General features: G+C 35.6%; 1 protein-coding gene across 1 annotated transcript in view; it reads left to right on the forward strand.

Moving 5' to 3' along the window:
* The window catches only part of LOC150096172 (nucleolar pre-ribosomal-associated protein 1-like), a 191,485-nt gene that overhangs the window by 31,809 nt on the left and 132,606 nt on the right, over window positions 1–27,070 (forward strand). The window contains exons 4-6 of the mRNA XM_090409629.1: window positions 5,363–5,459; window positions 17,219–17,301; window positions 26,584–26,742. Of these exons, the coding sequence (XP_090265755.1) occupies window positions 5,363–5,459; window positions 17,219–17,301; window positions 26,584–26,742 (339 nt within the window). The remainder of the gene's footprint in view (window positions 1–5,362; window positions 5,460–17,218; window positions 17,302–26,583; window positions 26,743–27,070) is intronic.

Raw genomic sequence — 27,070 nt, forward strand, 5'->3', positions numbered from 1 at the left:
TAGGCCATGAACATTTCATTGTTGAATATACCGGTTACATATATATATATATATATGTAGAAAGTATTTTACCTTGGGTATAATAAATGTTAAAGATACTAAGCTATTTTAAACCTGGTTTTACTCCATTTCCCAAGTAAGCAAACAGACAAATAAGTCAAGTTTGCACCTGCACGTATTGCAAATCTAGGTGATGACCCGCAAAGTAATGCAAGTCAAGGCAACTCGTGGTAAAGGTAGAATAAGCTCTGATCACTATTCTTAATATTTACCCTTAATGCAAAGCCCATCTCCTTGAGGAGATGTACGATGCTATGTATTAAAGGCAAAGGGCCACTACCCAGACCGGTTCCGACCTTTATTGAGGTCTCATCAGTGGTAGCCAGGCTTAGGAATACCAAGATTTAAGTAATACAGAGGTTATAAGTATTTTACCAAAACAAGTTATTATAAGGTGCTTTGACCTTATTAAATAAAAATCTCAGGATGAAAGATATATGTAGAAAGTTTTTAAATTTGGGTATAATATATGTTAAAGATGCCAAGCTATTTTAAACCTGGTTTTACTCCATTTCCCAAGGGTAAACATTAAGAATAGTGATCAGACCTTATTCCACCTTTACCACGAGTTGCCTAGACTTGCAATACGTGCAGGCACAAACTTGACTTATTTGGCTGTTTGCTTACTTGGGAAATGGAGTAAATCTAGGTTTAAAATAGCTTGGCATCTTTAACATATATTATACCCAAGGTAAAAAACTTTTTACATATATCTCTCATCCTGAGATTTTTATTTAATAAGGTCAAAGCACCTTATGGTAACTTGTTTTGGTAAAATACTTATAAGCTCTGTATTACTTAAATCTTGGTATTCCCAATCCTGACTCCCACTGATGAGACTCAGTAAAGGTCGAAACCAGTCTGGGTAGTGGTCCCTTGCCTTTAATGCATAGCATCATATATCTTCTCAAGGAGATGGGCTTTGCATTAAGGGTAAATATTAAGAATAGTGATCAGAGCTTATTCCACCTTTACCACGAGCTGTCTAGACTAGCACTACTTTGCGGATCACCTAGACTTGCAATACGTGCAGGCGCAAACTTGACTTATTTGGCTGTTTGCTTACTTGGGAAATGGAGTAAAACCAGGTTTAAAATAGCTTGGCATCTTTAACACACACACACACACACACACACACACACACACACACACACACACACATATATATATATATATATATGAAGTGAATGCTGTTTGGGTATTTGGATTATAGGAAATCAATGTTTATAAATAAATAGCCAGAGGAATCCGAATTGTTATCGTATTTGGAAAGCAGTAAACTTGAAATGGAAGCAGCAAATTGTGGCAAGAAAAATTTTGAACACAGGAGATTGAAAGAGTATATCAGAGAATATCTTTGTTATTCTCTGACACAGGATGTCATCTGGTAAATATCCACCATTTGCAATAGAAGGAACCATGTAAAGTAATTTCTACCAGATCAGAAACAGGGGATTCTAGCTTTGTTTTTCTCTGACACAAGTGTTATGTAATAAGTATCTGCCATTTGTGACAGCTGGAATCCTGCAAAGTGCAATTCAGATAGTTGAGGTGGACAGTAGTTGAGGCTGATTTTGTGATGTCTTTTTTTGATGTCTGTGAGTGTTAGTGCATATTGTTTGTGTTAAGGTCATGAATCATGAATGCTGAAGTGCATGCGGAAATGTTTTTTTTTAAATTGATTTTTATTATCTCTCTCCCTCCTTTTTTTGGTGATTTTTATTTATTTATTTATTTTTTAATATATTGATCCTATGTACATGAGATTGAAGGATCTATAAGTACATCAGTGCTGTATGGGATGTGGGTGTGGACTGAGATAATAGAAGTTTGGTATAGTAACAAAATACCGTGAGTAGACATATTACTTAAAATTATAATAATGGAATTAACTCACGTAAAATATTATTTATTAGTAGAATTTTTGCCTGAGTATCACAGGCATCTTCAGTAAAAAGTTGCCTGTGATGTCTGTGATACATGTAAAAAGGATAATTAAACCATAACTGACAATTCCAAATGGCACCACCTAAGTAGCTCATGTAAGATAACTAAAAAAGATCATTAAGTTTTCCAACTTATTTAAAGAAAACAACATATATATATATATATATATATACAGGGTGTTCGGGATAAATTTGACAGTTTCGTAAGGAAAAAGAAAATCTTCTTTGTATCTATTAAATTTAATGAATTGACAAAAAAACATTACAGGCAGAGTTAATTACAATACTATCAACAAGATTTACTCAAAATAACCACCATTAGCATCGATCACAGCTTCAATTCTGCTTCGGAACCTCGAACAAGCTGATGCTACAGTCTCCCTGGGAAGGGCCGCAAAAACTGTTTTAATTTTATCCATTAACTGGGCTTTTGTATTACTGGAAGTGCGATTGGTGTCTTTTTCAACTGCGCCCCATACAAAATAATCCATGGGGTTAAGGTCTGAGGAGTTTGGAGGCCAAACATTTGGACTGGTGAAGTCGTAGAAATTTTCAGACAACCATTTTTGACTTTTCCCAGAGGTGTGGCAAGGGGCCGAATCCTGCTGCCATACATACGGCCTACCATTGGCTACCCTTGTTATCCAGGGCTTGACTACAGTTAGCAACTCCCCGAACAAAGCCCGAATTCCAATGCCAGGGTTCTTCAACATCTGTTCCTGCAGATTTGCGAGGAATTCTGCTGTACGAACGCAATCAGATCGTCTGCTAGGGATCTTTCTTCTTGCTACATCCTCGTAGTCACCATTGCAAGTCTCTAGTTCATGCCTGATTGTTTTTACTGTATTCAGGGAGCATTGGGCAGCAGTCGTAATATCCTTATTTTGATGGCGGGCACGAATCATCATGATACAAGTTATTCTCTTCCATGATTCAGGTGGGTTCCAGCTATCCATCCTTTCTGACATCTTGTATATGAATGAAGAAGGGTCCAAACTTTTAAATGAAGAGAAGTGTGTGTTAATACATGTAACTTACGGAAAAATATAATTAATTATAAATATGTCAAATTTATCCCGAACACCCTGTATATACACACACACAATTAAAAGTTAAGAAAGATTAGCTGATTTAAAAAGTACTATCTCCCATAAAGGGGATAGACATAGACCATTGGATCTGTTTTAGTTGGGAGAGTGAAGTAAGGTTTCACATAGGTTGCGCCACTTATAAAATCTCAGAATTTTATCAGATTTATTCGCTTCTTCAACTAGAACTGCTATGTATATAAAAAATTCTTTGGATTTCAAAAATAAAATTTCGAATCTTCATTTGGACGCTTCGGATAGTATGATTAGTTTAGATTTTGTTTCATTATTTACCAATGTTCCTTTATCTGACACCATTGAATTACTGCAACAAGAATTTCCTTCAGACATTGTTAAAATATTCTATTTTGAAATGCATTCTGGTTATTTTTCCTTTAAAAACAAATTATATCAACAAATCGAAGGAACAGGTAATGGACAATCCTAGTTTTCCTGCTATTGCCAACTTCTATATGGAGCACTTTGAACAATGTATTTTTGACAACATTTCACCTAGACCTACTCATTGGTTCAGATATGTAAATGACATTTTTGCTATCTGGAACGGCTCTTCTGATGAATTACAACAGTTTCTGTCTAAATTAAATGCACTTCATCCAAGCATCTAGTTCACCCTAGAAGTAAATAAGCAGTTAGCATTTTTACACCTTTTAATTCTTTGCCAACCAGATGGTAACCTGCATTTCTCAGTCTATAGGAAGAAGATTCATACAGGCCATTATATCCATGCTGAATCTCGTCACCATCCCAGTCAAACAGTGGGAACTATTAAAACACTGGTTCATTGGGACCACACTTTTTGTTCTTCAGGGGAACTACTACAGAAAGAATTGCAATGTATTATTTCCTCTTTTCTATCTAATGGATATAAGAATTCTTTCATCAAAAGAGCTTTAAGTAGTTTTGATATATCTTCTTCTTCAAATACAGTGCAAGGCATTAGTGAACGCATAGCAAAAGTTTTAAAACCACTAAATATTTTTGTTGCCTTTCAACTGATCAGAAAACTCGCCACCTTTCTCACTTCTCCAAAGGACAAGCTTCCACATCTAAGTCATCCAGGTGTCTACCAAATTCCTTGCTCTTGTGGGTTATTTTATTTCAGGCAAACAGGAAGATCTGCTTTTATTTGGATGGAAGAACACAAGTCGTATATTCAATACCTTGAACCTGAAGAGTCTGGATTTGCAGAGCATGCTATCAACACTAGACATAGAGTTCATTGGAACAAGACAAGAGTCCTTCACAAAAGTCAGTTCCTCATGAAATGGCTTTATAAAGAAAATTGTGAAACCTTACTTCACTCTCCCAACTTAAACAGATCTGATGGTCTACATCTGTTCCCTTTATGGGAGATAGTACTTTTTAAATCAGCTAATCTTTCCTAACTTTTGATTGTGTGTGTGTGTGTGTGTGTGTGTGTGTGTGTGTGTGTGTGTGTGTGTGTGTGTGTGTGTGTGTGTGTGTGTGTGTGTGTGTGTGTGTGTTTTAAATATGTTAGAAAACTTAATGACCTTTTTTAATTATCTTACACGAGCTACTTAGGTGGGGTGCCCTTTAGAATTGTCAGTTATTTTTTAATTAACCTTTTTGCATGTACTGAAGATGCCTGTGATACTCAGACGAAAATTCTATTAATAAATAATATTTTATGTGACTTAATTTCATTATTATAATTTTAAGTAATAATAGAAGTTTATTGAGAATTTTTTAAAAGCTGCTGGTTGTAGTTTTTTTTGGGAATACTTTGTGAGGAAGGCTGTTGTAGAGGATAGGAATAGATGGAATAAAGAAGAAGAGGAGAAGCAGGTTTGGTGTGTCTGTTGTTGTTGTACAGTAAAGAGGTTCTGGGCAGCTCTGCTTTTGTATTAACAGGTGCAACAGAGAGTGGAGGAATGATGGTTGCAGTTCAGTGGAGCAATTATCATTGAAGTATAGATACAGTGCTGAAATATTGCATCTGTGAGATAGAGAATGTGAGATGGGATTCTGAAGAGTTATTTCCTTATGGAAACTAGAGTTTTGAAAAACAGACAAACCAGACTGAGAATAAATGCAAGTGACAGATATAATACTCATACCATGAGTCTTAGTTTTCTTGCCAAAATATTCAACAAAGTTTTTATATCTAGAATGCTTTATTGTATTATGTGTTGTTTATTTTTTATTTATAAGATTATTTTTTATTGGCTTAATTATGAGCACATGTTGATTTCTTTTTTAAAGTCTTTCTAAAATTACTTACAGGATCCACAAGATGTGAGAACTTCTTCTCTTCATTTTATTGTGTCCTTACTTGTTCATGGAGATAACACTGTAATTCGTGAACTTATCAATAAAAAAGGTAATATTGCTCCCATAACATACAAGGCTGCTTAAAAAGCCTTGCTAAAGTGTTTTCATGACTTAACCATAAATAAATAAATGGAGAACCATAGACAGGCAGCCAATTACTCTATACCAGAATTTTTAGGTTCTGTCATTGATAAACTGCTGTAATGAACCAAAGATATGTGTATAATTAATGAATAGCATTAACTTTTTGATAGTGATAGGTAGTACTGTAATAGGCAATTGTTTTTCATATCTTTGACATCTAAATCATATTAAATACATCTGAAATACAACAAAACATAAATTATTGTTTGTGTACAGACTTCTTTGTGTACTTACTTCTGAAATACTGAGAATTGGCATACCTTGTATCTAATATAGAAAAAAATATTTATGAAGACATTATTCATTCATTCTTTTAATTTTGAAACTATTATAAGAAAAGAATCCAGTGAATACTTTTAAGATAAATAATCATCTTAAAAGTATTTCCACAGAATTGGTTGTGCTTTCATATCAGAATATGCAATATTGCAAATAATAAGTTTGTAATGATTTAATTCTGTGCTCCAGGAAATTGATGAGGCACGAGATTTAGGAGTGTTGGTAGATAAGGAATTGAAATTTAGGGGACACATTGCAAAAGTGACCAAAACAGCTCATCAAATCACTTGGTTATTGAAGAATACGTTGACAAGCAGAGACAAGCAGGTTTTTGTTCCTCTGTATCGAGCCTTGATAAGACCCCATCTAGACTATTGTGCTCAGATTTGGTCACCTAGGTTTCTTCTTGATGGGGAGGAGGTGGAGAGGATCCAGAGGCGAGTGACCAAGATGATAGCAGCTCTGTGGAATGAACCGTATGAGAACAGGTTGAGGATTTGTGGGTTGCAAAAATTGGTTGATAGGCGGAGAAGGGGAGATATGATTGAGACATTCAAATTACTGAAGGGTTTCTATAAAATTAATTCAGAAGATATTTTTGAGAACAGGGCTGGTTGTGGGAGGACTAGGGGACATCCATGGAAACTGGGCAAAAGTGTGGTTAGTAAAGGTGTTAGATCTGGGTTCTTTACTTTTAGAGTAGTGAATGAGTGGAATGCGCTCCCTGAGTGTGTGGTGGATGCTGTGACAGTGAATGAGTTTAAGGCGAGGTATGATAGATACTGTATGAATGTCAAATAGTTGTGATGAATATGATTTGGGGCCTCCCTCGATGAGTCTAATGACTCCCTGGAGTTGCCCGTAATAATAGTAATAATAGTAATAATTCAAGCTAGGGTCACTTAAGGGTCAAAGCAAAATAACTGGGAGGAGACCTCCACATCGCCTTTCAGGAATGCAGAGAACTGATTGGGACTTCTGACTTAATGTCCAATCCTCACCTTCATGTGGTGCATCCTGTTAATAGGTATCTACTAGGTACTGAACAAACGAGGGTGGGCCTGCAATTTAGAACTTAGCTGACCAAATTGCACTCTCTATTAGCTTAAACCACAAATGCACATGATGGTACATGATGAGATTTCATGGAGACTGGGGACATCGCTCAGTTGAACAAGGCTCCTGCTGTTTTCAGGAAACCAAGGCAAACAGTGTAAAGTCAACTACTAGAACAAGCTCAACATCTAGAAGAAGAAGAAGAAAAAATCCAACATCAGAAGAACTGAAGATAGGAACCATCAGTATAAAGAATTTGCAGAAGAATTGGAAAAATACCACATGGACATAATTGGCATTACTGAGACAAAGAAGACAAAAACATGTGAGATCTTACTAAATAATGATGTTATATTTAGGCAATAATGATCAAGGAAAGGAAGGAGTAGCAATAGCTTTCAACACCGAACATGAAGATCGGCTTTTTGATTGGAAAGCAGTTTCAAGTAGAGTGATGTGGGCACACTTAAAAATAGAGAAATAGACAATGAAACTTCTCTCTGCTTATGGTCCCATAGAAGATTCTTTTAAGGAAGAAATGGAAGAATTTTTCAATTCATTAAAACAGGCAGCTGACATAAAGAAAATAGAAAAAGTGATCTTTGTTGGAAATATAAACAGCAGAGTAGAAATAAATCCCACCAGGCATATAGGAACATTTTTGGAAAATTTGGAGAAAAGGGCAAATCTAATAATAATGAAGAATTTGCTGGATTTCTGCTCATGACACGGACTAATCATTACTAATACCGTGTTCTAATATAAAGTTGTGCACAAGTTCATGGGGAGAGAAGACACAAGCAATGAGAAAAGTTTCATTGGCTGCATCATTGTTGATAGTGATATCTTCTTGTTGGTTCAAGATACAAGCGTGTACAGTGGATTTGAAATTGGAAGTGGTCATTACTTAGTGCTAAACAGGATAAAAATGGATATTACATTGAAAAGAACAGTATGTAAGAAGTTTTTAAAAAGAAATGAAGTTGAGCAGCTTTTATAGGTAAACTATAGACTTGATTATACAAACATTATTGAAGAAAATTTGAAAAAGTTTGCAAACAAGAACTAAACTTTGGAGTCTCACTGGCAAATTCTGAAGAAGAAGACATTGATTGATTCAGCTAGGGGAGGTATATGATGAAGTTATCTGTAATGATAGAAAAATAACAACCTCATGGTGGACAGAAAAAGTTAAAAAAGCAATTTTGGAAAGTTCCTAACGAATAAGTCAGATGTCCTAAAAGAATACAGAGAAAAATGTAAGAACATTAAGCTGTGTAAAAGTAGCTAAACAAAAGTCATGGAAAATCTTTGGTAAGAATAAAGAAAATAAATATCAGGAATATGGCAAAATGTTCTGGAGGCTATTGAAAAAGCTTAGAAATGTAAGAAAGAGTACTGTAAAAGGAATCAAAGATGATAGAGGTGACATGAAAACTGAAGTAGTTACTTTGAAAGACTTAAACGGAAAAGCAGTGACAGAACTATACTAGAACCTTTTCAAGAGGAAGTAATGCAAATAGGAGTACATATCAATAATTAGGGTAGAAAAAGCAATCAAAAACTTGAAATGCAGAAAGGCAGTTGGAGTAGTGATATTCACAAATGCTCAAGTATCAAGGTATAAATGTATTACAGTGCCTACATGGCATAATTCAGAGGGCTTGGTCAGAAAGTTGAAATCCAGATGATTGGAGTAGAGTTTTAATAGTTCCTATCTTTTAAAAAGGGAATAAAGCTGAATGTGAGAATTACAAAGACATTTATCTACTAAGAGTTCCAGGTAAGATATAGGCAAGCATATTTGGAAAGAGATTGAAAAAGATTGTGGAAGATAAACTTGGAGAAGAACAAGCTGGGTTCAAGTTAAATAGAGGTTGTCAAGATCAAATTTTCACTTTATGACAAATAGTTAAGAAATCATGGGAATATGACAAGGATCGATACCTAAGTTTTGTAGTTGGGAAAAAGCATATGACAAGGTGCCCAGTTTGATATCTCATGCAAGCAAAATTTTATTGAAGATCATGCTAAATAGAATTGAGACAGAGATGCCTGGGGAACAAGCAGGTTTTAGGAAAGGTTAAGGGCAATAGAGATCAGATCCTTTGCCTTAGACAGTTCATAGAAAAATATAAAGAATTCAGACTCCCTCTTGTAATGTGTTTCTTAAACTACTCTAAAGTTTTTGACTGTTTGAGCATATGAAATTGTGGGAAGTAATGAAAAGAATGGGTTTTCCTCAATACACTATCAGGTTGATAGCCAACTTGTATAAGGAGCAAGAAGCCACGGTAAGAACAGGTGTTGGATTGACTGACTGGCTTCAAGTTGGAAAAGGAGTTAGGCAACGATGTTTACTTTCTCCTCACTTGTTTAGTATATATATGCGGAGGACATCATGCGTGAAGCATTGGATAAACTCAGGACAGGAATTAGGATAGGAGATAGATTGATCAGTAATCTGAGGTATGCTGATGATACAGTACTCCTTTGTAATGACATGGAAGAACTAGGACTAATTCTTGACAAAGTTAACAAGATCAGTAATAACAGAGGACTTCAACTCAATCCTAGCAAGACAAAGATTATGGTTCTGGAAGGAAATACAAACAGAGAAGCTCTTGAGAAACAAGTGTACCTTAATGGAGAAAGAATTGAGGAAGTCAGCAAGTTTGAGTACTTGGGATCCATTATTAATGTGAAGAATTGCAATTCAGAAGACGTCAGAAAAAGGTTAGGAATGGCTAAAACAACAGTCAGAGACCTGCTGAAATCTGGAAGGATAGATCTATCTCCATGGGAACAAAGTTGAGGATTTTGGATGCCGTTGTTTTTCCAACAGCGATTTATGGATGTGAGACTTGGAACCTAAAGAAGTCAGATAAGAAAAGGATATCTGTTTTTGAGATGTGGTGTTACCGAAGGCTGCTGAGGATATCATATTCTGAAAGGTGTACAAATGAATAGGTGTTAGAAAAGATCAGTAGAACTTTAAGGATATTGACAGAAGAAAGTTAAAATATTTTGGACACATAGAAAGGATGGAAGGGGGACTTCTCAGAACAGTTATAGAAGGTAAAGTTCCTGGAAAAAGAGGCAGGGGTAGACCATCAATGAGATGGATGGATGGATGGTGTGTGTGTGGAGTGTCTGATCTTCAGAGAGTTGAGGCCACCAGAAAAGCAAACAACAGGACTACATGGCGAGGCCTGGTGTGGCACATCACCGAGCATCAGAGTGACCATGCAGCATCTGTAGATGCCCAGTGAACACTGAGAGAGAAGGTGCCCAGAGAAAAGCTGGTTACTACAGGTCAGTATATAGTCTATATTTAAGTTGTAAGTCAGCAGATAAGATATAATTGAAGGAAATAGAGGAAGATGGTTTGATGTAAAATCAGGGATAAGACAAGGATGCACATTATTTCCACTCTTATTCATCATATATATATGGGTCATATTAGACCTTATGTTAGAATTGGAGATATTATACTTAACTCTTTGCTTTATGTGGATGATGTTGTATTCCTAAACACATCCAGTGCAAGCCTCCAGAATTCTGTAATTTGATTAAATAACAGCTGTAAGAAATTTGGCATGAAAATCAGCAATAAAAATACCAAAACTATAAATATAGGCAGAAACATTGAATACATCAATTACATTCTGAATGGAGAGCCTATAGAACAAATAAAATATTTCATCTATTTATATTGGCATAATTGTTAATTTCATACCTTTCTACAGTGAAATGCCATTTTCAATAATACTCATCACAAGCATTCAGATCAAAGATTTTGAGTGTGGGTTTGAGGACTATTCTGTAAATATTTTGTATAAAATCAATTAAAAAAGTGTAGAGCAATCTTATATAATTGGATATTTTACATGGAAAAAAAAAAGTATATAAGCAGCTAGATTGGAATTGCTATATTTGAAATTCTCATTGAACAAGATTTGAATCAAAAATTTGATCAGCTTTCTAAGTTTTTGTTTCAGACTATTTTAGGCAAAAAAAAAACGTGTTGATGTTATGTATTTCATTAATTCTGCTTAACAAATCCCAACTCAATATCAGCAGAGTTCAAGATTGGCACCATCAGCATAGGAAGCATGAATGGAAAAGAAATCAAAGAACCATCAGAGGAATTGGATGTGCAGCAGATCAATATGATAGGTGTTACTGAAACAAAGAAGGCAAAAACAGGTGAGATCTTTCTAAGCAACATATACATGATGATATATTCAGGCAATAACAATCAGATGTGGGCAAGTATCAGAATGGGGGAACAGGACAGTGAGACTTATTTGTGCCTATGCTCTCTGATATCAGGTTCTATTAAGGAAATGATGGAGGAATTTTTTGAGGCATTAGAGAGGGCAGCTGACACAATGGAAATGGAAAAGTTGGTCCTTGTTGTAGATCTAAACACCAGAGTAGGAAATGATTAGCCGATATATAGAAATACTTTGGGAAAATTTTTTGTAAAGATCAGAGCTAATAATAATGATAAGTACCTGCTAATTTCTGTTCGGGACATTGACCAGTTATTGCTAACACCATATTCTAGCATAAAAATGTGCACAAATTCACACAGAGAGAAGATGCAAGAAATAAGTCTTATTGACTACATTATTGTTGTAGTGATATTTTTCCACTGGTACAGGACACAAGTACAGAGGATTTAAAATTGGAAGCAATCACCATTTAGTTTTGAGCAGGATAAAATTGAATTTCAAATTGAAAAGAAGAGTGTTTAGGAAAGTTTTAAAAAAATCAAAGTTGGGCAACTTTCAGAGATGCACTGTAGACTCAAATACACAAACATCATCATCAAATTCCTGACATGTACCCTCAAGGAGTGTATGGGATTTATGGTAGTACTACATGAAAAACTTACATCATTACTAACTTCCTATCAAAAATTTTCCTTCAAATCAATCTGTTATCTCTCAATATTCCAACATTATCAGATCTTATATTTCTGTCTTCTAAGGCACTTTTTGCTGCATCAATCCACCTATATCTTGGTCTTCCTCTGGGTCTTTTTTTGCCACCCTAGCAGAGAACACTTGTTTTGCTAATCTTTCCTCTCCAATTCTGTTTAAGTTGACCATACCACCTGGATGCTGACAATTTAAAGTTATTTTCTAATATCCTTATTTTTAATACGATATTGCTATTGATGACATCTGTTCATGCCACCAATATTTCTCAGGACTCTTGAATCTGTGGTCTCTAGTCTTTGTTCATTTTATTTCTAACCCAGCCCTCATATTCATACATTAAAATTGGTTTGAACACTATCTTGTATATAGCTAATTTAGTGTTCCATATAAATTTATTCAGTTGACTTCCTACTTTACCAGCTTTGTTGATTCTGTTGTCTATTTCCATATTTAATTTACTATCTTCACTAAAAATTGGGCCTATGTAGCTGAAATGTTTTACTTGTTCTGTAGGTTCTCCATTCGCAATGCAGCTGACATTTTCAGTGTTTTTGCCTATTTTCATTGTCGTTGTCTTGTTATTGCTGATTTTCATACCAAATTTATTGGTATGAAAGAAAAAAAACTGCTGACTTACAATTCAAATAAGACTAAATATCGCTTGATATAATGCCCCATTGAATTCCATATAACTATAGCATTTTGAATAGTTTTTTCCTTGGCACCTTGTCATATGGATTTTTCAGGTCTACAAAACTTAAATACGGATCTTTGTTATATTCCCATGTTTTCTCAACTGTTTGTCATAAAGTGAAAATCTAATCCTGACAGCCTCTATTTGACCTGAATCCAGCTCATTCTTCACCAAGCGTCCCTTCCACAGTCCTTCTCAACCTTTTCTGAAGTATACTTGTGTAGATCTTGCCAGGAACACTCAGTAGGGAGATACCTCTGTAATTCTCACATTGTTTTATTTCCCTTTTTATATATGGGTACTACGAGAGCTCTACTCCAATCATCCAGAATTTGTCCCTCTGTCAGGCCTTCTGAACTATGCAGCCACTGTAAGACTTTTATACCTCCATACTTGAGCATTTCTGGTCAGATATCATCTACTCCAGCTGCCTTTTCACATTTCAAGTTTTTCATGGCTTTTCGATGTTTTTGTTGGAAATGTTGATGTTTGAAAATTCAGTTCAGAATCCTGCATGTATTCTGACTCATTATGTGGTAGACCTTCTTTTCACTTTGCCCACCTTTTGGACACAGGCCATGGAAAACTACAACTGGCAACCTCTTCAAGAAAAACATTAAGAGATTTCTTCTTTCTCCCTTGATCACTACCCATACACAGCATTGTGTTATATGTTTGTGATTTCTTGTGTGGGATTGATATCTATATATTAAAAAAAAAAAGAAGTGTTTGTAGTAATTTTTCATTCTTACATGGTCACTTAATATTTCCAAGGCATTTGATCAGTTCTGGCATCAAGGCATTCTTACTAAGCCACCTCTCCCTCTTGCTAGATTCTTTGTTGGTATTCCATTGCTTGTCACAACAGATAGTTTTTTCTCGTCAGATTTATTTTGCAATACCAGGATACCCCTAGAGTTCTGTGCTCTTACCCACTCTCTTCCTATCCATACTTTTGTGGATGACAGTACACTTCATTTCTGTTCTTCATCTGAAAAACCTTTTATTCAACTGATTCAAATATTCTATAACCAATGTCTTAACCACGCTACCATCCAAGATGTATACATACGTCCAGTTTATCATGGATGCGAAGTGCATACTAAAATTGTAATACCATTGATATTACATTGAAATATATGCTGGATACGAAGTGTATGAGGATGCGTATTTGATCCATAATGGCCGGTAAGGTAAATGCTGATCTCTTTGACATTTCTTACACTCAAATGGCTGAAGATAATCTTGTGTTTCACTACTGTTGAAATACAGTCCTGTCTTATTTCTTAATTTTACATTAGATAATGTTCTAGTCTCTAGTCAAGATTAGTTTTTTCTTCTTGGATTGGCTTTCACACTACCCATACACAGCATTGTGTTATATGTTTGTGATTTCTTCTGTGGGATTGATATCTATATATTTAAAAAAAAAAAAAATGAGTTTTTGTAGTAATTTTGCATTCTTTGGCAAGTTTTAGGTTTTTTTCTGTGTTTTTTTCACTTTTATTGACACATTGATTCAAAGATGAATATGTACACTTTCCACGAGTAAAACCAATTATAAGGAGAAATACATTGGGTTTTATTTGGCCATAATAGTATGAAAAAAGTATAACAATAGTTTCACTGCAGATACTTGTGGCTTCATCTGGCTTAATATAAAAAATACGATAAAAGGCTAACATGCACTATAACATTACTAAAATACAGAACATGTAGGAACCTTTACAATATAAGTTGAAAACGGAAACCATGTGGAGTGTGGGAGCTGACATGGGTTAGTTATTGTTCAGTGATGTGTGCAAGATGGCTGAAAAGTTGAGCATTTTCCAAATATCACACAGGATCATTCCTTGGTTTCTATTGATTGTGCCTTGTGAATGGATTCTTTTATTTTGCAGGAAGTGGAGTTGACCTATATGTAAGGCACTGAGCTCTTATCCTATTCATTGTTATGATGAGTGTGGAGAAGTGAAAAGCTAGACCTGAGCTGTCTTCTCTGTAGTTGTTAATGTCTCCAGTATGCTCTTTCTCTAATTTCCAAACTTCTCTAGAAATTTGGAAATTAGAGAGAGAAATTCCACGAGAACATGGAATGTAATAAACTCCAGGATGTTTGTAGAAAGGGTTGTGCTCTTTATGCAAACATAATAAACTCATATAGTCAAAATGGGCTTGAAAGCCACTCCTATGTGTTGAGATTTGAGGAGACTGGTGATCTTTGGAGAAAGTCTACCAAGGTAAGGGATGGAAACTGAAGTTCTGTAGATAATGTTGGGATTTGGTTTTGGAGCATGAGTAGAGAATAGTATTTTTCATACCATTTTCTTAGAATATTTGTTGCTCACAAGTAGTTGGAGTAGAGACTTAATTCTTCCTTTACTATAAATTCTCATGTATATCCTCTGTACATAATCAGTAAACTTTGCCAGTAATGGGAAAATGTGGCAATGCAAGCCAGTTTGGCTGCAGGCAGATAGTTGATGCCTTGGAGGGCAGGTGCCAGTATTTTGGAAACAGCTGCACTTGTTTGCTTCTGCACTGCTGTATTAAGGGTGTATCAGGACTGGATTAACTATGAACAGACATCCAGCAGAAGGGCTCACAGGCGAGCCATGCATGGTTGATCCTAGAGGTGAGTGTCAGGTGTTATGACTGATATCTCAGCAACAGCCATACAGCTCACCCACCAGTACAACAGCAGGGCAGTTCAATCCATTTCAATGTGCACCATGCACTGTACCTTTCTTTGTCTGGGGTTCCGCAGCTGGAGACCGTAAAGGGTACCCAGGATGACGGCCGGGCATCACAAACAATGCCTCACATGGACTAAGAAACATCAGCAATGGACCCTTAACAGATGGAAAAAGATTATCTGGAGTGATGAGTTCCATTTCCTGCTGCACTATGCTGATGCCTGTTGGCATTTGGCATAAACAGCATGAAGCCCTGTCCCTTGGTTGCACAGTTCGGGTTCAACAGACCAGTGGAGGTGGTGTTATGGTCTGGGGAACTTTTTCCTGACATGCCCTAGGTTTTTTGGTTATCATCCTACAAACACTGAATGGTGAACACTTACAGGGACCTGTTAGCTGACCATCTCCAGTCATTTCTGCAGGAGGTCTACCCCAACCAGTACCATCTATCAACAGGACAACATGCCTGGTCATCGAGCTTGTACAACTACTGAGTGATTGGAGGAACACAACAATGAATTCGCCACATTGCCTTGACCCCCAAACTCCCCCCTGGCTGTAACCCAATTGAACATGTGTGAGAACTGCTGATCCTCCTCCTCCTCCACAGAATGAGCTTGTTCTGACAGTTGCTGCAGCAGGTCGAGTTATGCATGGAGGATGTTCAACTCTTTGTGGAATCTGTTCCTAGGTACCTGCAAGCCGTGATTGCACAGAGAGGTGGACCAATGCGCTATTAGGTGGATGTTCCTAATGTATAATAACTCAGTGTATAATACCTAATTTTTGTGATATATGGTGAAATGAGGATGAGTGTAGATAATGACCTATATAAGCCAGCTTGCAGTATACTCTAAGAGGGAAACATTCTTCAGCTATTTTGGAAATTAAAACATCTAGGAAAGGTAGTTTTCCTTCATTTTCAAGTTCCAAAGTGAATATCATTTTTTGGTGGAATATGTTCCTAGATGAAAGAAAATGATTAAACTCAGCAATATGGTATTTCCAGATGATAAAGATATCATCTACATATCTCCAACAAATTGAAGGCTTTTTTCTTTATAGATGTAAGGAAATGTTTTTCCAAGTTTTCCATGAATAAGTTTGCACATGGAGACAGAGGGATTCTCATTGTAAGGCCAGATAGCTGCTTGTAAATTGCCCAAAAAGTTGAGAGGTGTCAGGAGGGAACAGATCATTTATAAGTTCTATGACTTCACCCATTGGAACATTAGTGAACAAACTAGCTAGAATGTCAGATGGTGAGATTGAAATTTCCCATAATTTTGCACAAAGTGTTACAAATAGGATCCTGTATTATTTGGAAATCGCTCATCAGATATTAACTTTTCAGCCAACAATCTTGCATACATCACTGAACAATAGCTAATCTGTGCCAGCTCTCACGCTCCACATGGTTTCCATTTTCAACTTATATTGTAATGGTTTCTACGTGTTCTGTATTTTAGTAATATTTGGTTATCATTTTTTCATATTATTACAGCCAAAAAAAACAAAAAAACAATGTATTTCTCCTTAAAAATTATTTGAAATAATAATAATGTTTTTTTTTTTTTTTTTTTTTTTTTTTTTTTTTTTAAGCTGCATTTGAGTTGTTTTTGTTGGGAAAATGATTTGAAATTATGATAATAATTTCTCTTCTCTCTCTCGCTAACTTAATGGAATGTAGTGAAATTTACAATTAATATTATCATTTCTTGAGTCATTTTGTTTGTACCATTTTAATGATACAAGAATGCATTAAGAAATTCACTTTTTTTTTAATTATTTCCAATTATTTCTTTACTTGTTGATATGTTTGTGATAACTTGTATAATTTTCATCCTGAAAGTGTTATCATAATCCTGACAGTTGCTGTTAATATGCTGCCTGTTTATCTCATACAATATTTATATATCATATTTTGAATCATTTCTTGTCTTTTATGAGAAAAGTGATTATTTATTGTTTTATTTTTGGCATCTAGGTTTTTTAAATGCAGTATTTCCTGGTCTGGTCTTTGACCATCCTTCAGATATTCACTTAGTTTTATCAGCATTTCAGGAAAAAGTAAGTAATAAAACTTTAAATATGTCAGATGCCAGTAAATACACATTTCTACTAAAAGTCATACCCCCCCCCCCAACCATTTGCAGGGAAATAGATTACCTTGATGGACCTGTGTTTGACTCAGGATTTCTCCATGAGTGCAGGTCACAAAGATGCCTCCAACAATCTCGAAATAGATATGATTATGTAATATGTTTGTTTTATGTGTTCTCATAAGTGCTCTGTTTCTACATTATGCTTTTTTGTGTGGGGACTTTCATTGGAGTTGCTCTGCTGAACTGACCACTACCATCCTTGCGTTTCTCTAATCACATATGAACACTTGCAGCCACTGATCACATACATCTATAATACACAGTTCAAGCATGCGAAACTAACTTATGGATGTATGTGATCAGTGGCTGCATGTGTTCATATTGTAATGGTTCCTACAGGCACTGTTGTGTTATAGATTTTATGATCTCTCATGTATGGGATTAACACGCACGCACCTCACACTTTTAATTAAAATGTGCAAACCCAAAATGTCTGATATGCCCTAAATTGCTGATATTCGTATGCATTAATTTTAAGACATGCTGAAAAAAATTGAAATGGATAGGTAATTTTTGATCCCTCTATTGTTTTACCTTAGAGAATAAAAATTGCTTGGCAGCAAGTTACTACTTTTAGCTGAGCTTGATGGCTTTGAGATGAGAGTATGGTAGACAATGGAGACAATCTTGTGTGCCTAAACCCTCTCTAATTCATATTGTTGTTTTAAGGAGCATGAGTTCTGTATTCAATGTTTCTGAGTTGAAGGATTAAAGGACTAAATATTCAGAAGAAAATATCCTATGTCAGAGATAAACTAACTTAGGAACCAGCTGAAAAAAAGATATGTTCTTCTAGATCTGCCTTTCTTAATCTTTTTACACTGAAAGCATTCTTGAAATGATTTTCAGATCTCAGGGAACCCCTGCATTTATTATTATATCTTATGTTTATTTATTTATATATTGTGTGTGTGTGTGTGTAAAATAAATTTTTTAACTTGGGGATATTGTATATTAGGATAACCAAGTTATTTTATAAACTTGGTTATTTTAACTCCTAATCCCAAGTATGCAAGCAATTAAGTTTGCGCCTGAAACAAAGTTCAAGTCTAAAGATGATACAATACCAGGGCAACTCACTGTAAAGGTGGGTAAAGCTCTGATCACTATTCTTAGTATTTTCCCATAATGTAAAGCACATCTCACTAGAAGATGTATGCTGCAATGCATTATGGGTGGGGTCACTACCCACTGGTTTCAACCTTTTTTGAGGTCTCCTCAGTGAGTAGTTAGACCCTAAATACCATACCAAGGTTATAGTAATATGGAGCCTTATCAACTTTACCTATAGAAGTTGCAACAAGGTGTTTTTATTTTTAATAAAAATCTCTGGAGGAGTATAGATGTAATAAATATTTTAACTTGGGGATATTGTATATTAGGATAACCAAGTAATTTTATAAACTTGGTTATTTTAACTCCTAATCCCAAGTATGCAAACAATTAAGTTTGCGTCTGAAACAAAGTTCAAGTCTAAAGATGATACAACACCAGGGCAACTCATTGTAAAGGTGGGTAAAGCTCTGATCACTATTCTTAGTATTTTCCCATAATGTAAAGCACATCTCACTGGAAGATGTATACTGCAATGCATTATGGGTGGGGTCACCACCCAGACCGGTTTCAACCTTTTTTGAGGTCTAGGGTCTAGCTACTCACTGAGGAGACCTCAAAAAAGGTTGAAAAAGCTGACTTATTTGTCAGGAACTTTTGATATGCTTTCTTCTTTTTCTTCACTGCCTCTTTAACTTCCTGTGTATGGAGTTCTGATTTTTCTATCCTTGCAGACAACCTCACCATGCCTCTGGCTGAATCAATTAGTGTGTTCTTTAGGGCTTGCCACTGAATCTCCAAGATTTGGTTCCTGTTCTCAAACTCTTGCATATTTTCTTGAATAATGTTTGTGTATTTTAGCTATAGTTCACATCTGAGAGTTGCTCAACTTTTATTCACTTTAAAACTTTCTTATATGTTCTTCTTTTCAATATGAAATTCAATTTTATTCTGCTCAAGATTAAATGGTGATCACTTCCAATTTCAAATTCTCTATACACTGGTGTCTTGCACCAAGGAGAAAACATCACTATTGACAATAACATAGTCAATGAGACTTTTCTTATTCCTTGCTTCTTCTCACCATGTGAATTTGTGCACATTTTTATGTTGGAACATGGTATTAGTAATAACCAGTCCATGTTCTGAGCAGAAATCCAACAGGCATTTGCCATTATTATTAGCTTTGCCCTTTTTGCCAAATTTTCCCAAAATATTTTTGTATGTGACAAAACTATTCCTATTTAAATTTAGTTGATGAAACAGCTTTCTTTTTTAAAGTCTTTGCATAATGAAAGTGCTTTTTTGTGTGTGGAGAAATTTGGTTTTCTCCATTGAACTTTGTATTTGTAGAGTTGCACCCTGAGCAAGATTGGACTTGCCAGGCTAATCTTTAGCCTTGATAGCCTCCATGTGAACTTTCCATTTGTCTGAAGTAAAAAAAGAGCAAGAGAGAGAGAGAGAGGCCATAAGAGGAGGTACCTGGTATACTTCTATATAGGACAATGGATCCAACTAATCTTAAGAGAATGCTGTAATAAAGATAACTTAAAAACAGAGTAAAAAAAGGCTTGCAGGTTTTTCTGAGAATAGAAATCCTGCTGTCTTCTCCAAAGTTTCTTGGGAAAAGAAACTTTACAAACTTCTTGAGGAAATACAGAACAGTGGTTGAAGTTTATCGTTATTTTTTCTATTTGAAAAATTACATAACCATTTGAATAAAGTGTGAATTTAATGAAATTCACCTCTGTGGTAAGAGTACTTCAGTTGAACAAAGGGTGTGAAACTGAAGCCTTGAATGCTGACTACCAGAAAGACCAACTGCCATCTTTTGGAAAGGATGGTGATGAGACTCAGAATCGATGTATCTTTATCTTCCTGTGTTAATTTTCTCTCTTCATTGAGCATCTATATGTGCTCGGTTGTCATCAGGTTATCTGAGGTCAAGAAAAGGAAAATTTTTTTATATTAATCCCATACAGAAGACCTATAAGCACATCAGTACTATGTGTGGAGGTGCAGGTGAGGAATGAAAAAGAAGTTTATTGACATCTTTTTCTAGAAGAGTTGCAAGTTGTGGGAATATTTCACAGGGAAGGCTTTTTCAGAAGACAGAATTAGATGGAATAAAAGGGAAGAGGAGAAGCAGGTTTGGTGTGTTTGCTGTTGAACTGAAAAGGGATTCTGGGCAGCTGCTGCTCTTAACAGGTGCAACAGAAAGTGGAGGAATGGTGGTTGCTAGTTCAGCAGAGCAGTAACTATTGACCTGTAGAATAGACACAGTGCTAAAACATTGCGTCTGTTGATAGAAGTTGAAGTGAATCCATAAGAGAGGGATCATCTATGAGCTGGGCTACTCTCATCTGGACAGCATTAAGAATTTTTAGGAAGGTAAAGGTGCACCATCTCAAATGTTGGATGCTTAGTTTTTTGAATGCTGAGGAAGATATTGATGTGATATGTTTATGACAGGAAAGGCTGAAGGTAAATATTAGTCTCAAGCAGAAGATCTTGTGTGGTGATTTGTGTATTACTGACGATAAGGGATAAGAGCTGAGATCTGTTTTGCAAGAATTTTGGCAACATTGAAAGCAACCATGTTGTCTGTTCCCCATTGAAGGATGGTATACTGATAAGTGTTTAAGAGCTGTGAATAGGGTTAGTGGTGATTGAGAGTAGGTCATTTATTATAGTAGAAAGAGATTAGGTGATAGAACAGAGTCCCAAAACATTCTTCCATTGGTGATGAAGCGTGAATAGAGGCAGTCATCCACCATAGCATACAGTGAACAACCAGAGAGACAGAAAAAGCTAACTACCAAATTATGATACTTTGGATCTAAATACTTTTGATGCTGGATGCAATCAAAAACTCTGCTAATGTGAAGAGTGGCAGTACATGTTGCTCTGAATCTTTCCATAGTGCATGTCTACTGGTAGTCTATACAGGTCAGCTGTGAATCTTGAATGATGGAATCCATAGTGGTGGTTACTAATTAAAGTGGTGGACCTGCAAGTAGCATTGAGTATTAATGCCTTTCTCCATTATTTTGAAGAGGATTGTGATGATAGCAGTTGGTCGGTAGTTTGACAGTAGATTTCTGTCTCCTTTTTTTTTTTTGGAATAGGCTGGATTTATGGTTGCTTTGGAGAAAAGTACCAGCTGAGTATAAGAAATTGTAGAGATGACACAGCATAGGTGTTAGCTCTGGAGTACAATGTTTTAGCACAATTGGAGCAATGCCATCAGGATCAGAAAACCTTTTAGTGTCCAAGTTATTTAGTAATTTTCTGTTGTCTTTTTATCTGAAATCTAGAAGAGGTATACAGTGCTTCGATTCTGGTATGGTAGGATGCAATTTGCCTTGGTCATCTATGCAAGAGTTAGAGGAAAAGAGTGATACTAGAAGGTCAGCTTTATCTTTGGGTGTAACAGTGGTACCATCAGGATGAGCGAGGGGCAGAAGTTGCATCTAATGGTCTTAACTAGGGACCAGAAGGTCTTTCTATCTCTCTCTGTTCACTGGGCATCTACAGATGCCGTATGATCACTCCGATGTTCGGTGATGTGCCACACCAGGCCTCGCCATGTAGTCCTGTTGTTTGCTTTTCTGGCGGCCTCAACTCTCTGAAGATCAGTTACTCCACACACACACTCCATCCATCTCATTGATGGTCTACCCCTGCCTCTTTTCCCAGGAACTTTACCTTCTATAACTGTTCTGAGAATCTTCCATCCTTTCTATGTGTCCAAAATATTTTAACTTCCTTCTGCCAATATCCTTAAGGAGCCTTAAAGTTCTACTGATCTTTTCTAACACCCATTCATTTGCACACCTTTCAGTATGTGATATCCTCAGCAGCCTTCTGTAACACCACATCTCAAAAACAGATATCCTTTTCTTATCTGACTTCTTTAAGTTCCAAGTCTCACATCCATAAGTCGCTGTTAGAAAAACAGCGCCGTCCAAAATCCTCAACTTTGTTCCCATGGAGTTAGATCTATCCTTCCAGATTTTAGGCAGGTCTCTGACTGTTGTTTTAGCCATTCTTAACCTTTTCTGACGTCTTCTGAACAGCAATTCTTCACATTAATAATGGATCCCGGGTACTCAAACTTGCTGACTTCCTCAATTCTTTAGGTACATTTGTTTCTCAAGAGCTTCTCTGTTTGTATTTCCTTTGAGAACCATAATCTTTATCTTGCTAGGATTGAGTTGAAGTCCTCTGTTATTACTGATCTTGCTAACTTTGTCAAGAATTAGTCCTAGTTCTTCCATGTCATTACATAGGAGTACTGTATCATCAGCATACCTCAGATTACTGATCAATCTATCTCCTATCTTAATTCCTGTTCTGAGTTCATCCAATGCTTCATGCATGATATCCTCCTCATATATACTAAGCAAGTGAGGAGAAAGTAAACATCGTTGCCTAACTCCTTTTCTAACTTGAAGCCAGTCAGTCAATCCAACATCTTCTTACCGTGGCTTCTTGCTCCTTATACAAGTTGGCTATCAACCTGATAGTGTGTTGAGGAAAACCCATTCTTTTCATTACTTCCCACAGTTTCACATGCTCAACACAGTCAAAAGCTTTAGAGTAGTCGAAGAAACACATTACAAGAGGGAATCTGAATTCCTTATATTTTTCTATGATCTGTCTAAGGCAAAGGTTCTGATCTCTGGTGCCCTTAACTTTCCTAAAACCTGCTTGTTCCTCAAGCATCTCTGCCTCAACTTTGGCCTCGATCCTATTTAGCATGATCTTCAATAAAATTTTGCTTGCATGGGATAGCAAACTAATAGTTCTATAATTCTTGCATGTCTTCATATCACCTTTCTTATATAGTACTATGAAAACTGACTTCTTCCAGTCTCTAGGCCATGATCCTGTCTCCCATATCCTTGTAATCAATTTATGAAACACTCTTATCCCTCAATCCCCTGTGGCCTTATTGCTGTTATGCTGCTTAACTGCTCTTTCCACTTCATGCCTAAATGGAGGAGGTTCCAAATCAAAATATTCCTGTTGAGAGGGCTCCACATTTTCTTTATCCACTCTGTTGTACAGTTCCTCACAGTATTCCATCCATCTGTTTTTGATTTCCAACCCTTCTGTTATTAATGATCCATTCCTGTCTTTGATGACATTCAATTTAGGCTTAAACTTGTGCTTTAAGTCACGAACTAAATAAAACATCCTTTTATAATTATGCCTTCTCATCTGGAACTCTATTTCTTCACATTTATTAGTATAGAACTTTTCCTTGTCCTGTTTGATGGCTCTTCTGATTTCTCTATGTAATCTCTTGTATTCTTCGGTCCCTGTGTCTCTTTGTTTTTCCAACCGCCTTCTTTTGATTAGTTCCCATGTTGAATCTGATATCCATTGGTCTCTTGGTTTTCTTATTGGGCCAAGATACGTCTTTGCTGTATCCTGTATTATCATCTTGACTCCTTCCCAAAGCATTTCTGGTGGGATTTCCTCATTGATCTCCAAAAAATCATCCAGCCAAGTTGATGTTTCTTCTGTGAATCCACTAGGAATTACTCTAACATCCAATCTAGTGGAATGTGCCTGACCTGGAAGTTTTCGGAGTCTTAGTCTTACCTTGGCTCTTGCTAGCTGATGGTCTGTACCACAGTCTGCTCCAGGACAAGTATGCACATCAGAAATGCTTGTCTTCTACTGCTGGAGAGCAAAGATGTACATAAATATTCAAATAGAAGCAGTACCTTCCGGTGTGCTGCCATTTGAGCATGTGATGTTTTCTGCTTTTATGAAATATCACATTTAGATTTGCTGAGGACTGTTTTGGATATGTTTCATGCTTCACCATAGGCTGTATGTAGCTGAGGTTTTTGATGATTTTTTTTCTTCTTCAACTGCTTTGTTTCAATTTCTGTTGAACCAAGGCTAGTACTTTTCCCAAAGCAATCATAAATCCAACCTATTCTAAAAAAAGGGAGACAGAAATCTACTCTCAAACTACCGACAATTGCTATCATCACAATCCTCTTCAAAATAATGGAGAAAGGTATTAATAGTCAGCACTGCCTACAGGTCCACCACTTTAATTAGTAACCACCAGTATGGATTCCATCATTCAAGATCCACAAAGCTCGGAAAGTTGACAAGGATTTTTGGCAGAATAAGGAATGAAGGCCTTCTTCATCCAATGAAAATAATTTCTTTGACTTACTTGGAGCAGATGTTTTGGTCAGAAGAACAGAAGTTCAATGCTTATTTCTGTTTCGATTCTATTTCTGTGATAGGTGAAATGCTGTATATGCTAATTTGAAGGAGTTTGACAAAATGATTGTCAGAAAATAATGTATTCATGCAAGAAGGTTAAGGATATGCTATTCAAGTTCTTCATGTAGCAGTTGGCACATGTGGATGAGATATTTACAAATATTCAATTGGTTGATACTTTAAAATTGTAGGGGGGAAAATTATTTTATTGTGGATAGTTATTAAATACCAAGATAAATTATATTAATGGCCTGGAAGAACTGTTATGAGTTTGTTTATATCATTTTTACTTACTAACTGTTACATCCTTTTTCAAACCTCCAAGCAATGTTTCTACTTCCATAATGCCAGATTGCTAGAAGAAATATGAAGAAGATGTGAAACTGCTTTTATTTCTGTTCACTTTTTGGATATATTTATAATATGTATAGGCTCCAATAGCAGTTTGTGTTCGTATGCACCCAGATTATTGTAGGACTCTTCCCATATGGATTTTATTGAAATTTGATATTGACCTCATTGTTGAGCTATCTTATTTTTTTCATTTCATTTGGACCATTTGCAGGAGACAAAGCATTGAAATTATATAAACTCCATAACTGTATTCTGACAAGAGGAATAGGATTTAAGATGCTTACTGTGGTTCAGTTTTGATTTTAGTCAAGGAATATTATTAGCAAAATTTGCAACTCCACTTGATAATAATTTTATACTAGCTGTGTGGAATTTAATTATTAATATTTTTTGTGACTCCCACCCACTCTAGAGATCAAACATGGAATTTTTCAAGCTCCCAATAAGCAGATCACTGGTTTCACACTGGGAAAAAATTAACCTTCCACCTAAAGACAAACATTCATTCCTACTACACTGAGATTTGAACCCATAGTCTGTTGATTGGAGAGCAGATACACTTACCACTTGGCCAAACAGGCCAGCATCAAATCATTTCCATTTTGGTTTCAATCAAACCATTTCTAGCTGCAAAATTAGACAAAACAAAGTTATATAGCTGGATATATTAGTAAATTTAATAAAACACATCATACTCGGATTTTTTGTGAAAGTATCACTGCCCAATAGAATTCTTTGAATAACAGACTTATTGACTATCTAAAATTCTCCTCTAAGCAGTTTCTACCTATATCATATGTAAACACAGAGTGTACTAGTTCTAAGCTTCTTTGGCATAATGGTGTGGAGTGCTGCCCAAAAATTGTCACTCATAAAGAACTGTAGGTTCAGGATTGTTTGATAAGTCTTCTCCATTCCAATTGCAATTTCTTGGGAAATGATTTTGAAATGATAATTTTTTTAAATTCTTGAATTGATTCAAGTTATAAAAATCCAGGGGACTGATTTTTATTGTTAACTAGCTCTAAATAATGAACATTTTTCCTCATTATAATCCCATTCTTATTGGTAAAACAATTTGAAATTATATATATATATTTTCCCTATAATTGGATTGTTTTAATGACAGAATTAAGAAAAGCAGTACATATGCTAAAAATGACCCAAGGTGTTGTATCGAATCTTATCACAATTGAATAATGTAATTAAATACATTATGATTTTCTTCAACATTTCCTTACTTGTTTTGTCAACTTTCAAATATAGTGTGATTTAAGAATGTAGCAAATAAAAAATTTTTATTTCTCTAATATAGAATATGGTGTTCATCATATTTTTTGACTCTTTTGAATGAAATATCATTTATGGGATAAATAATATTCAAGGCTGCCTATAAACTTGATTGTATGCGTATGACCATAAACCAATTTGGAAACAATTGTTATAAATAACTGTAAGAGTAGAGGTGTTACTAAACAAGGTGTTTGAATATCTGTGATATTATTTTTCACAATTCTTACAGATTGTTGGAAACATAGCTGTTAGTAAAACAAGTAAAATTCGTCTCTTCAATAATTTTACCTTACGATTTGTCATCCAACTCTATTTCTGGAAAGGACCAAAAAAGTGGAAGAATGAACGAAAAAAACAAATATTTAAGGATGAAATAGAAGAATTTTTGGTAAGCTTATTTCATTATTTGTGGATCTAGTAAACTTCATTGACTGTGTTTAGCTATTTAAGAATACATCTTTTCCTTAGTTTTTTTTTTTTAAGTGTTTATTGAAAGATGCATTCTTAAAGTGTTTCACACAGAAATTCATAAAACAGAAGGGATTTTTTTATCAACTTACACAGTCTGTTACAGATATATTCATGTTAGTAACATGAACTAATAGGTATAAATAACTTTCATCTCCACCAACTTGCTTATTGGAGGCCTGAAGTAGCTTGAAGCCTCCAATAAGCAAGGTTCGAAGTGTTCGATATTTGGTCTTTAGAGCAAGGTT

The sequence above is a fragment of the Typopeltis vanoorti genome, chromosome 19, assembly GCF_054136105.1.
Source record: "Typopeltis vanoorti isolate ZY-2024b chromosome 19, IOZ_Tvanoo_1.0, whole genome shotgun sequence".
Taxonomy (NCBI): Eukaryota; Metazoa; Arthropoda; class Arachnida; order Uropygi; family Thelyphonidae; genus Typopeltis; species Typopeltis vanoorti.